Source organism: Cydia amplana, chromosome 9 (genome assembly GCF_948474715.1).
Source record: "Cydia amplana chromosome 9, ilCydAmpl1.1, whole genome shotgun sequence".
Taxonomy (NCBI): Eukaryota; Metazoa; Arthropoda; class Insecta; order Lepidoptera; family Tortricidae; genus Cydia; species Cydia amplana.
Genome location: NC_086077.1, coordinates 15,484,778 through 15,498,561, shown reverse-complemented (window position 1 = coordinate 15,498,561; position 13,784 = coordinate 15,484,778). Strand labels below are relative to the sequence as shown.

Here is a 13,784-nt window from a genome sequence, read left to right as displayed (position 1 = left end):
GCGAATTTATCCACTCACTCACTCACTCACTGTCACATTTGTTTCTGCATTTACTCTAATATTATTTTGCAAAATCAGTTCTAACCAGTGAACGCCAGCGTTGTTTCGCCGGCGCGTGCGTCCAATAACCCTTAAAGTAGTTGTGTTCACTTTTTCAGACAAATGAGTATCTGTCCGCAATTAATTTTATTTGATCCGTGATTGGAGGCCTCAGTAGCTTATTGTTTAGTGTAGAAATGGTTTTACAGTATATTTAACTTACTTGTGGGTCCATGCAATGCTCTTTCCGCCTTCCCCTCCGCCCCGCTGTCGCCGCTCCCAGAGTCTCCGTTCTCGTCTGTGTTTTCGGCCAGGGACACGTGTGGCGTAAACTCAGGGTCACATCTGTAAAATAAGTCTGTTTAGTATTTCAAACCCACTTAACAAAGCAGACGCCTAAATATGCGAAGTAAATGTTGTGAGTACTGAACAAATATCCGTGAAAACAGCAGACTAGATTAAATTTAAGAGGCCGTTAACCTTTTCCACGCCGTGTCAAACACAAGAACTGTCACTCAGACGCCACATCATTGAAGTGTCAAAACTGAAGTTGAACTTTATGCATATGCACGTAGGTCGATGTTGCTCTGTGGTCTGTGACAGATTAATCGGTCTTTGGCGTTGAGCCTACGGTGCGGTGGCGTCCAAAAGGTTAAAAGACAAAATTCAATCAAACAACATCAAAACAATCTAATATCTGGTGACTAAAACTAGAAATGTTGCTGAACTGCACTGTAGATTTTAGAGTAGCTTATTTAGTCATTCATTATGTAAAAAACTAGCTATATCATTCATAATCAAATAAAGAAACCAAGCAACATGATATAAAAATTAAAAATATAAAGTCGTTAGCTTTGCTTGTCGAGAAGACTTGATACTAATAACTAACCTCAGAAACGCCTTCAAGTTGTGCAGTATCTTGTTGTTAGGGCTCGGCTCGCGGCACACCAGGCGCGACGCCAGCGCCGCCAGCGACTCCGCCGACTGCGCCTGAAGCTCCTCCCACATTTCCTTCTTTATACTCTCCATTAGGGGTCTTACTACTGGATTCAACTTCTCTGGTAACGAGTTTAAGCTAGCACAAGCCCCTGCTAAAGCTGCCTGCACTGAAATGTTCAGAATAGTCTGTTCTGTCGCGCATTGGTTCACGGCAGTTTGGAGATTCCTTCGACGCTCCTCTAAGGTCGTAACTACCCGTTTTAATTTTAGAGACGCCACCATAGGCTCTGTGACTGTTGTCATGTGAATAACTTGCTCGAGGCGGAGGATGTTGTTGAATTCTTCGCCGTCTACCGGTAGTTTGTAGTGCTTCATCATGGCCAGTAAATCTCTAGCTTCTTGAAGTATTCTGTTGCAGTTTAAAGCCACTTCATCGTAGTATAGCGCTTGGTTGAGAGACGCGTGTAAAGTTATCGTTAGCGGGGGCGGAGCTAGTCGACTTATTGGATCGTCGATGACGTCGTCTCGTTTTTCACCGAATATCGGAGGGGGAAAGAGATTGTGGTGTAAGGAGCGTCGCGCCCACGCGGAGACCACTAGCCCTGCTACTAGCCGCTGCAGCGCGCTCGACGACCTCAAATGCACTAACAACACTTTTACGAAGCAGTCTATAGGGCTTTCGTCTTCAGGTTTGTACTCTATACCGGGAGCCGGTTGTACTAGATAACAGGAGAGATACCCGAGGATCTCAGCTGCGAGGCAGCGCGCTCGAGTCACGTTCTTATCGCGAACGCAGGTAGGTTGAGATTCGCTTCCACCTAGGAACCATTTCTGATTGGGCCTCGCCTCAGGCGGCAGGCCCTCCCCTAATTGGCTCGGTTTAGTTGGCGCCCGCTTTTCTTTAGGAGGCGGCTGAAGTAAGAGGTTAGGTGCTATAGGTAATCTAGCTGGCTGCATGGCGAGGCATAGCCAGGTAGCCAGCAACGGGCAGGCGGCAACTAGCACTACTCCCAGCGGCGCGTATCGGAGGAGATTCTCCCAAACTTGAACAGCAATCATCTGTATATCACCGACGTGCTCAAACAAAATTCTTTGGTAAACGTGTCTCATAGCCTCTTGTAGTAGTTCAGGGGTCCACATTAAATATTGGACGCCGTTTATTGGTTTCACCTCTCCATTGCTGGCCTCGCCATTTCCATTCGAGTCTGGAGCCTTAACTTCAGTGACTAGTGGTCTCGTGAGGGTCCTCAGTGTTTGGAGGGAAGCTTTTCTGACCGAGCTGGTGGAGTGGTCCAAATACGGCCAAAGCCTCGGTAGGACGTCGGCCAAGTCGATGGGGTGCAGGAGTTTGGCCGCTTGCGGCATGGCCATTAGAGAAGCCAACAGTGCCATGTACGAATTGGCAGGCGAGGCGAGGTCATCCTGAAATGGAAGCTTTATTGTTAAATTCATAGTTATTGATCATTTAAAATAAGTCACAAAGAATACTGCGTTGAGACCATTTTAGAGCACTTTAGAAGAAATAGTTGATGAGGTCGACAAGGGAGGGTAGTTCCAAGTGTCATGGTGGACAGTGAATGTTAACTTTGAGTCTGCTAAATGAGACCAACAAAGGACTAAAATGTTGGAATAACTGTCGGACCATGTTAAGTTTTCATATATTTTAAAGTGCTACGTCAAGTTTAGAGTACAGAGCTCCTATTGATTTGATTATTGATTGAACTAAATTACACAGTACTTGGAAAATGTATACATATATTTTCCAAGTGCTGTGTAATTTCTAGAGATGCACCGGATATCCGGTTACCGCGTGAACGTCAAAACCTGCACTACGCGCACCTGAAAAACTGAAATCTAAGTATAGTTCCGCCGGGCGAATATTCGGCGACCGGATACCGAATAACTGGCAGATGGTCAGGCCGAACATCCGGTATCTGCAATGCAAGCTAGGTTATGTTAGTCGTACCCATAGACTAGGAATCCTCTAGACTGAGTTTAGAGCAATTATTTCATGAAACCGATGCTGCCAAAAATACGGGGGTGCGGGGGGACGAGGTGAGCGAATCCCGTGCCGCGATTGGTCCGTTCAAAGACACGGACCAATCACGGCACGGGATTGACTCGAAGATGGAGTAAAACTACCGTATAAGTGGCAGAGGGGGTAGCGTTACTATGCTCAGTCTAGAGTAGACATGGGCGAAATGTGTCAGTAGAGGGAAAAGATTGATATATATCTTTTTATCATTGGGATATGTATCACTCTTTTATATCTTTATATCCGTGTGTAACAGTCCTCCCGCTCGCAACATCGGCACTTGCTGACTTTGAGTCATGAGAGAGAGAGAGTAGTTAATTATAATGACGCGTCCGAATCCGTCCGAACGACCGCTGTCGCTCGTTCGTGTTACTTCGGTCGATGCGCGACCGAGACTTCGCTTATCGCTTTCATAAATCGTCGCCGAGGGAGTGAGACGTACGGATATACTGATACATTCGGATTCGTAAAGACAAGAAGAGTGATTCATGAAACGAGAAAGATATATATCTTTTTTATCTATCACTCCGGAGTTACCCATGTCTAGTCTAGAGGTTGCCTTGTCTGTGGTCGTACCTGGTCGTGCAGCAGCTGCCACAGCCTGGCGACGACGGTGGGCAGCCCCTCGGCGCGTTGGGCGGCCAGCGCGGCCGCGGCCGGCGCCAGCGCGCCCGCCGCCACGGCCGACACGTCCTCGGCGGGGTCGCTCAGCCCCGATATCAGGTGCTCGATCACGCCGCTGCAGCACGCCACTTCCTGTTGAAAGAAACACCTTGTAAACGTTAGTTACAAGTATTGTAGCTTTCTAATAGACCCCGAAGGCTAATCCTATTGTCTATTGTTCAGTAAAACCGCACGTGCTACTTACCTGCAAAAAAGGGTCCTAATTATTCTATTTGGCACCTGAGCGCGGGCTAGTCCGACGCTCAAAAAACCAGTGTAGGTGCGCTCTCCGATAACGCGCCTTTGTTACGCATCTCGATGACACATTTTAGACTGCAGTTCTGTAGCGTTCGACATGCCGGCATTGTGTTTGATACGACTGGCCTAAAAAGTAAATAATAGTGACCTGTCTGGCGGCCAGCAGGTACTTGAAGCCGAGCAGCGCCCCGTGGCGCGCCTCCCACTGCTGCTGCGCGGCCAGCGCGGACAGCAGCGCGGCCACGGCGCGCACGCGCGGCGCGCGCAGCTGCGCCAGCGCCACGCCCAGCGTCTGCGCGCACGTCTCGCGCACCGGGGCCACCACCTGGGCACGTGGAGCGAGTGAGACATCACATATAACACTTGAAGCTTAGGATAATGTACGATTCAAATCCACTAGTGGATTGGCGATGGCGAATTAGAACGAGGATTGTAGGCGGCAGCCGACCGCGCCACCGAGACCTCAATCATCCGTTCGTCTATAATAGTCTATACTATATGCTTCTCTACCGCACGAATATGCGTGAGCTACCGAGGCAAAAATATGGAATAGGCTTTCGCTCGCGTTGCACTTCAGCCGAGATGCAGCAGATGACGTAACGAAGCGTACGTTTGTTGCGTGTCCAGGTCGACTGAGAATTAGCTTCACTTTTTTGCTTAAACGTTTAGATCGTATTAAAATGCAGTAATTACAGTTATTTGTCTTAGAATCTCAGAAATATGTACCTAAAACACAAAATATTAAAGCTCATTAATAAAATAACTCACCTGATCTGACACAAAGTCTCCGAAACGGTCCAACGCCAAAACGCACAGCAACCTCAGCGCCATGTCTTCCAGCCATTCTTGGTGGGCGTCTTCCATCTGAACACAAAACATTCGTTTGATAAAATTATTTCAATACCTACTAGACAATAATTGATAGACCGGTGGAATGGAAGTTACTTTTGCTAATTTCTGTAATATTTTTTTCCAAAACCAAAGTTTCCTATTTAACAATTTGAGTGAATTCGTTTCAGATTTATGGGAGTATATTATCAAAAATTCTTAGGGTCGGTAGCACCAAACTGTTTGTCTTCGTTAAAGAGTACACAAAATGTTATTGTATAGAAAGTTTCATATTAAACCGCCGCGGCGCGCCGGGTGACGTTGATCAGTCTGTCATGTAATTAGTCCCACAGGTGCAGTGTAACTGACCTGCTGCGGCGTGTGGCCTGCCGCCTGCCCCGCCGAGGCGGCGATCGGCGCGCGCAGCAGCTCGCGCAGCGCCGACGCGGCGCCGTGGCGCGCCTCCCACGCCGCGCTGAACAGCGTGGCCTGCAGCGCGCCGCACCAGCTCTCCAGCGGCCAGCTCGAGCTGGGACCCCACGCTCCCGAGCAGTCCGGCACTGCTAGCGACTGCTCCACTGTTAAGGCAGGGGGGTGTCACTCCGCAGTTTAGGTACATTTGGCCGGCGCGCCCATCGGACAGGCGTATGGCAGTGGGCTGCCGCTCTTGCGCACGATACGCAAAATTGAAAATACACAATGGCTTCGAAACTTACTTCCGTGAGATTCAGGCATACTATCTCCGGATAAAATATGTATGTTTACATAATCAACGTTTGTAATTCCTACATATTTATCTTAAAAAGAATAAATCAGTGGGTATAGGTATAAAAACTTGTCAAGTGATAACCCCGTGCCGACACTCACAGCTCGGTCATAAAACTGCGGCGCGCAAAGGAGATTCACGGTTCGTGCGCGGTTATAAGTTTCAATTTTGCTTGCAGGCGGCGATATAGGAGTAATTTTATACCTAATCTGACTTTTGTGAAGGAGTGAATTTTCTGTACGGTAGTACTATTAGTTATTCTGTGGTTAAGGGAGCGTTCAAGTATTACGTAACGCATTTGGGGGGAGGGGGGGGGGGTCTTGTAAAACGTTACGATGCGTTACAGGGGTTGGAACTACGTATTACGTAACATTGATTTTAACCCTTCAGCCGGCCTAGCTAGAGCCAAAGTGACAATCGCTATCGCTCCGTAGCGATCGAAACGCAACTGTGACTGTCGCACTAATATGGAAGAGTGATAGAGAGACACAAAGCTGTCGAAGCGATAGCGATTGTCACCTTGGCTAGGCCGGCAGGTACTTTAGGTAAAAAAATGGTCACTTGGTGGTTACGTAACGTTTTACTAGGGGGAGGGGGGGTACAGAAAAACGTTACGGCGCGTTATATGGGGGAGAGGGGGGGTCAAAAATGTCCAAAAATTGCGTTACGTAATACTTGAACGCTCCCTAACAAGGAAGTATTTATTAGAGATTTTGAGACCCAGAGAAGAAGAAAGAGACACTCAGCGTCGCGCTTAATATATCATCTTCCAAAACGATAAATAAACAACATAGACAAGAACAGAAAGTTAACATATTGAACGCCTCGCCTATCGTGCGCGGCGCGCCATCGTGATTTCGTGAACCTTCGGATTGCACTAAAGTTGTTGGTTGGGCTGCAATCGCGCACTTCAGTTGACAGCTTTTGACGCGTTACAAAAAACTTCTCATATTTTTGTATAGCTAACTACTGAAATGACGATTCATAAACACAACACTATTTTTCGAAGCATGCCCCATCACTAGCATTTGGCATGCGCCATCTTGGATTTACGCAGTCGGACGTCACTTTTGATTAAGCATTTTATAAAGAATTCCCTCGGAGCTCAATGTTCTGTTTAAGTTGAAACTTCCCAAGTTCCCAACTTCCCATATCCAAAATAGAATTTTCTACAAAATTTCAAGAACATTTCCAACGACCGGTCTGGCCTAGTGGGTAGTGACCCTGCCTGCGAAGCCGATGGTCCTGGGTTCGAATCCCGGTAAGGGCATTTATTTGTGTGATGAACACTAACATTTGTTCCTGAGTCATGGGTGTTTTCTATTGTATATAAGTATGTATTTATCTATACAAGTATGTATATCGTCGCCTAGCACCCATAGTACAAGCTTTGCTTAGTTTGGGGCTAGGTTGATCTGTGTAAGATGTCCCCTGATATTTATTTATTTTATATTTAACTTTGAGAATTTTCTCCGCAACTTGCTAGTACTCACAGCTAAACTCGTCCACTTCCAGCTTGATCTTCTTCCGGTCGGGCTCGGCCGGCGGCGTGGGCGGCGCGGGCGACTCCTCGCACTCGCGCGACTTCTGCTTGCAGAACGCCGCTTGTCGCGCCTTGCGCTTCGCTAGGTTTATCTCGCGGGAGCTGAGCGGCTTGGACGACGATGGGACTAGCTCTTGCACTGGCCTCTGTGGAAAACAGTTTGCTTTAAAAGGAAGAGGAAACAAAAAAAAACCGTGTAAAAATAACTACTGAGTGGGACCCACGGAACACAATAGACGGTGCAGGCCGGAGTTCAGGCAGACCGAAAAGGAGATGGCGGGACGACTTGGACGCATTCTACCCCAAATGGTGGGAAAATGCCGATGACAGGGTCGAGTGGAGAAAACGAGGGGAGGCCTTTGCTCAGCAGTGGGACACCCAAAATAGGCCAGAGAAAAAAAAAAAACTAAGGACAACGGAGATAAATGCGTCACATGAGGTAAATGTGTCTTTTAAAGATTTCTTCTAAACGGAACATTTTAGTACTATTGCAACCCTCTCTGTTTGAAGTGTGGTCACTGAACTTTTAATGCAGACGGCTATAATAGTTATAATATGTTGCGTTTCGAAGATATCTTCAAATGACGCATTTACCGCAAGAGACGCATCTACCTCGGTTGACCTTATTAGGTATTTAACAAAATGGTGTGCCTATCGACGTAAATGCGACATGTACTTATTTATGTTTATATGCCGTTAAACATTACTATGTTATAACGTGGTTACTGGTTAGCCAAGTTTTTTTAGAATTAAGCCAACTTTACAGGTGCACATAAGGACGTGTACTCTGTCAGCATGACCGTGAGTCGGACATGATAAATTCTGCTCTACGCTAAGTATTGAACTCATTGTGACACCGATTGTCACCTGTAACACTAACATATTTATTTATTTAAACTTGATTGCACAAAATATATACAACAATGTACAAATGGCGGACCTGTAATGTAACACTAACATTTTTATATTATTTTTATAACTAGCGTCCCGCCCCGGCTTCGAACGGGTTAACAAATTATACATAAACCTTCCTCTTGAATCACTCTATCTATTAAAAAAAACCGCATCAAAATCCGTTGAGTAGTTTTAAAGATCTAAGCATATAGGGACAGACAGACAGCGGGAAGCGACTCTGTTGTATACTATGCAGTGATTTGCTGTTTAATAAAGTTTGGTGACGTACCCTGACGACTTCAGCCTTGACTGGCGGCGGCTTGGCGGGACAGAGGTCGTCGTTGGTGTACAGCGCGGCGGTCAGGTCCACGCCCAGGCTGGACGCCACCTCCAAGCCGAGGCGCGCGTTCAGCTGCTGCCGCTGACGCGACAGACGCTCGTTTATGTCTGGAAATTAACCCTCTTATTAACATAAGAAAATTAAACTATAATCTTAGGAACATATTTTATTCTTCTCAAATCATAACTGAATGACATTGACATAACACGATAACAAGGAGTCAATATACCTCAATCCTCCACGTTAAAACAACAATAATTTAAAAACAAATAACATCAAAACTATTACTAAACAAAATATAACTACCTTGTATATAGGATTCTTATTCCTTGTACTACGCGGCATAGGGCGGTTCAATACAGGAGATACATTTAAACTTGTCATTTCCATCCCATCCTCGTCGCCAATGAAGAAAATTAAAAAAACATATTTTATTCTATTCAAATCATAACTGAATGACATTGACATAACATAACACGATAACAAGGAGTAAATATACCTCAACATGAAGGAGTATTTTAAACGGCATACCGAAACGGGTCGAAATTATGACCTTTGCTCAGCAAAAGGACATTATATTAACTTGCAAAAGAAAATGCATTTCGAATCCTAGATAATGTAGAGGATTTTTAAACCGTCCACTTTTGCGATTAGCTTCCCTATCTTAACATTATTCATATCAGCAGTATCATCCGGATCCTTTTTTGGTCGCCAAGCTAATTACTACTCAAGGAAGCAGACAATATAGCATATAATCGAGTAAACCTACCGGCGGCATTAAGGGCCTCTTCGTCCAGGTCGTACTCGTGGCCCTCCGAGCCCATGAGGTGTGCGCCGTGGCGGAGAACCTTCTCGATGTCGAACGTCTCGCATCGCAGCCGCCCGTCGCATTCGGGTTTTTCCTCTGTGGACAAAAGAATAAACGTTCTTTAGAAAAAAGAAGAAAAAGTTTGAAAAGAATGTTTTTTTTTTACGATAAATACTCGTATTTGTTTATTTTCTGGTATATTTGTCCACAAAAAGGACTAAGAGAAAGTGTATTAAAACACATGTTTAGTACAATTATTATATTACATTCAGAATCATTACGTACGAATGCCAGGAACTAACCTGACCGACATTCTAGATTAGTTCGAACTATTGTATGTTCTATTTAAAGCGTAACTAATGGAAATATCATAAGTTTATTCACCCCGCAATATAATAATACAAAAAGGAAACATCCTCTGAGTTAATTAAACATTTTGTATGAAGAAATACCGACTGAAAATCGCGTCGATTCAAATCAAAATCCTGCAGAGTTGCAATCAACTTCAAGCCTGTCATATTAAACATTAAATTGACCTGTTATTTGGCACTTACATTGTTTTGTTCAGTGGATATGTCGCTATAGCTAAAAGCTGACCCCTGCGGGCTCAGCACGGTTCCATTTTTATCGACTATCACTATGCCCGTCACTTTCGCACTTACATACTTGTTAGAACGTGACAGGCATGGTGATAAACGATAAAAATGCGACCGTGCTACTAGGGCTGCGTTGATAAATGAGCCCCAATTGAGGCAGGTGAGTCACGAGACTATTCCATGGCTATTAATAGCTCGGTAACAACGCGGTCTACTCGTGCTAGTTCCGCTGCGCAATACGTAGAAGACGCGCTACCAGGGGCATGTTTCTTGAACCAAATAAGACTATTATTAAGGGCGGTAAGGGCATTTATGGGTGTGATGAAAACAGATATTTGTTCCTGAGTCATAGGTGTTTTATATGTATATAAGTATGTATTTATCTATATACGGTATGTATATCGTCGCCTAGTACCCATGGTAGGTACAAGCTTTGCTTAGTTTGGGGCGAGGTCGATCTTTGTATGATTGTCCCCAAAATATTTATTTTATTTATTACTAGTACCTATCTGTGTGCTATAGACCTAGCGAACCGCCGACCGCCATGGCTCCGCCATTTAATTTCTAAATACAGAAGAGACATAGAAATTCCATAATATTATCGAACCTGTTCAGTGTTCACAAAATGCACCTAATAACCTGTAGAGGAGAACAGCCGGACAAGCGAATACATTTTTGACCAAGAAGAAAGAGCAGCTTCGCACTAGGTTAATTAACTTGTTGTCTCTATCAAGGTATCTTCTGTAGTCAGGTGACTGAGAGGAGAGCCGAAGTTTCCTAGATCATCAGAAAGGTGCAGAAAAAAAAACCCGCTTTCGAAGTTACCCCAAAAGCACCTTATATTATACAGGATGTCCCTAAAACTAACGCCAGGACTTAAAGGGCTTATAGAGCAGCTGATGGGCTAAAAATATTAAGCAATCATCAGGAAAAGCATCAGGGAGCGAAGCTAACATGCCAATCGTTTACGCTCAGTAGCGCACGAAACGCAACTGTCACTCTCGCACTAATATAGAAGAGTGATAAAGAGACACAAAGCATTTCGTTGCGCAAGCGATTGTCAACTTGGCTACTTGCCTAGGCACCCAGTAGTTATTTGCTAATCGAATATGTGATGGATGTATATAAAATATATATGTTAAAGTTGCCTTTTTCACGCCAAACGGTGCTTAATTCAGTGTATTAAATTGAATGTTAGTCATATTTTGAAAGATTGAATTATAATAAATGCAACCATTATGCGGATACAATACAGAATTAGTAGAGCGGCTCTATGTGGGCAATATACTTAAACACTTACAGGAAATCCGGTCGCCCGGGCAATTTTATTTTAATATAATTATAAATGGACGGATAAAATATAAATAAACCAATTATGCTGTATTTTTGCTGGAGTAGACTAACTCACTTATAGCTAGCCACTAGCTAAACAATTGTTGATAATGGAGCAAGTCAACACTTTTGTATAAAAACGAGTTTTGTTACCTATATACATATAAACTAATATTTTAAATAAATACTTAATATGTAGGAATGTCATTCATAATATTTCATAATCCATCTATTCCGTTATTACTATGGTTAGGTATAACACGAAATGCGCAAATGGAAAACTATTTAATATTTTTTTAGCATTCATGTACAACATTTACCTATTTTAAGATGTCTGTGAATCAAAACCACCCCTGTGTCAACAAGCATACGCCATCAAAAGCCTTGAACATACTAGGGTATTGCGTGTTGAGATATTTGCGAGCACCTTCATCGCATCGATATATCTGATGACGACAGTAGTAGTTGGTAAGATCCTCTAATTCATCCCGACACAACTGTCATCCGTATCACTAAAGACATAATCTATGTATAACTCAGGGCTTCCGGCCATCACGTGCAAATGAACCAATTGGAACCCCCGCGTTTGGGCCACTATCAACCAATTGTGGGGCTCACAAGGCCGGCTCACTGAGATACGGTTCCTAAAACTTACATGCGCGTACCTGAGGGGCTACGGCGCAAACAGAATTTCGCAAATTGCGGGGATCTTTCTCTTTAATCCAATAAAGGCGTAATTAGAGTGACAGAGAAAAATGCCCTCAATTTGCGAAATTCGGTTTGCGCGGTAGCCCCTCTGAACTTATAACCGATAAAAGTTTGACCTGCGGCCCGCTTCATGAGAGCTTGTAAATTTTGAAAGTCTATTTCTAAGAGGAGGAAATAAAAGTCTCACGTTTTTATATAGCAACTACCTACAGAATGGGTGATGATGATACGAATGTTCACGAGATTATGTATGGTGACAATTTAAAAAAAATGTTTTCAATGTTTATAAGTGACCAACGGCATCAAAGCAAAACGAAAACCAGACTAGAATATCAATAAAGTAAGTAGGGCCAAAACCCGAAAAAAGGCAGCCTTTTCACTGAAGCCGTAATGAGATGAATCAACAAATAGCATTCGGTGTAATCCACATCTCTTCTCCGCTCAGCTGGATTATAACCAACGCTATTCATTGATTGCTCCTCAGTGGAAAGGCAGACATATACTAGTCACCTTGACGCTATGAGCTCTGTAAGCTGTATTAACAAATAATAGTCCTGATGGAGAGATGTAGGTCGCCGGCAGTCAATGCACTAGACGGAAAACAAAAGACGCCTGTTATGCTAAACATGTTTACTATTTTTATGGTAATGCGTGGCGATAAGCCCTCGACATGTAGGTATTGGTGTAGGTAACTAACTTATACAATGTATATTCAATCGAGAAATATGTAACAAAGAGATTTTCTCAAGGTCAAGTTGGTATATTCTACAAATCTGTCTGCTTTGGTAAAATAAAGTACCTACATATATACATACTTACCTACATTTATTAATCATTTAAATGTTAGTTATAGGTCGATTACCTTTTGCATATCATATTTATATATGTATCCGAAATCCAAAGTATCCGAAAACTAACATTAAAATTTGACCTACTATGGCCCATCCCATGATGCTGCTCTAAGCGTATACAGTTTAACTTAAAAGGAAAATATACAAAACTATTCAACACGTAAGTTAAATACATTGTTTACTATTACTACTATTTTATAACGTTAGATAAAGTTCTTTGGAATTAATTTGATTAGAGTTGACCGCAAGCATTAATTAAAAATACACGTGGTAACGAGGTTACTCAAAGATATGGTGAATAACAATGAATACAAGGATAACTGTATATGGTTATCAATTACTGAGCCTTCTAGAAACATGCCACATAGTTGGTTATCGCTGTTTAATATAAGGGACTGTTGTGTGACTAGCTAGTGTGAAACAGGAACTTTATTACAAATACTATCTCAAAATACGGCACTTTCGGTTAAGGTTTGGTGTCGGCCGAAACTAGAGTAAAACCGAACCTTCGGTTTCGGCAAAAAATCGGTATGTTTTGAAACCAGTGACGTCAAACTCCTTTTCAGATCCGTCATCAGAAAAAAGAAAATGTTCTTAAAACAGGGCAAAGTGGTGCAAAGCGTACCCTTCGTTTTGGGCAACCTAATATGGTATCGCATAGTGATGTACGAATTTACGAAACCATACGCGCGAGAACACGCCTACAATATTATGTGTTCCGTTCCACGTCTGAGATCTTCATTGAGAGCGTAACGCCTCCGGTGACCGATAGATGCCGCTAGCGTCTATGTAGTCGCTCCGCCGTCTCGCCGTGACGTAGTTCCGCTTCCCTTTCCTGCAAACAGACGCCCGCCCCCCGCCACTCGCCGCCGCTATGTCATTGTTTCGTCGACCGTCCTGACCGATGGTCCGCAAATTTTTTTGCGAACATTTTTAAAGCATGGTGCTTTAAAAATTTCCGATCCAAAGTTTGTTCGATTAAATAGCGAGATATAGCCAGAGATCGCCACTACTAGTCTTTTGGCGGTCTCGGGATCGATCTTCCAGCGGTGCTTTTCGATTCTACCCACTTTTTTCTTGCTAAATTATCTTTTACATGCCATGCTGCTAAAATCGTTACCGTTAACTCGCATTTTCGAGAGTGAAGTAGGAAGTGCGTCAACAAGTCGTTTCAAGTGTCGTTT

General features: G+C 43.6%; 2 protein-coding genes across 2 annotated transcripts in view; one reads left to right on the top strand and one right to left on the bottom strand.

Annotated features, from left to right (window-relative positions):
* The window catches only part of LOC134651204 (nucleolar protein 12-like), a 136,064-nt gene that overhangs the window by 85,515 nt on the left and 36,765 nt on the right, over positions 1-13,784 (top strand). The gene's annotated exons all lie outside the window — the stretch shown is intronic.
* LOC134650854 (TATA-binding protein-associated factor 172) overlaps positions 1-13,784 on the bottom strand; it is a 60,590-nt gene that overhangs the window by 17,986 nt on the left and 28,820 nt on the right. The window contains exons 4-12 of the mRNA XM_063505787.1: positions 9,075-9,209; positions 8,255-8,412; positions 7,022-7,217; positions 5,132-5,340; positions 4,703-4,798; positions 4,083-4,259; positions 3,590-3,769; positions 929-2,400; positions 263-384 (exon numbers count right to left, since the gene is read on the bottom strand). Of these exons, the coding sequence (XP_063361857.1) occupies positions 263-384; positions 929-2,400; positions 3,590-3,769; positions 4,083-4,259; positions 4,703-4,798; positions 5,132-5,340; positions 7,022-7,217; positions 8,255-8,412; positions 9,075-9,209 (2,745 nt within the window). The remainder of the gene's footprint in view (positions 1-262; positions 385-928; positions 2,401-3,589; positions 3,770-4,082; positions 4,260-4,702; positions 4,799-5,131; positions 5,341-7,021; positions 7,218-8,254; positions 8,413-9,074; positions 9,210-13,784) is intronic.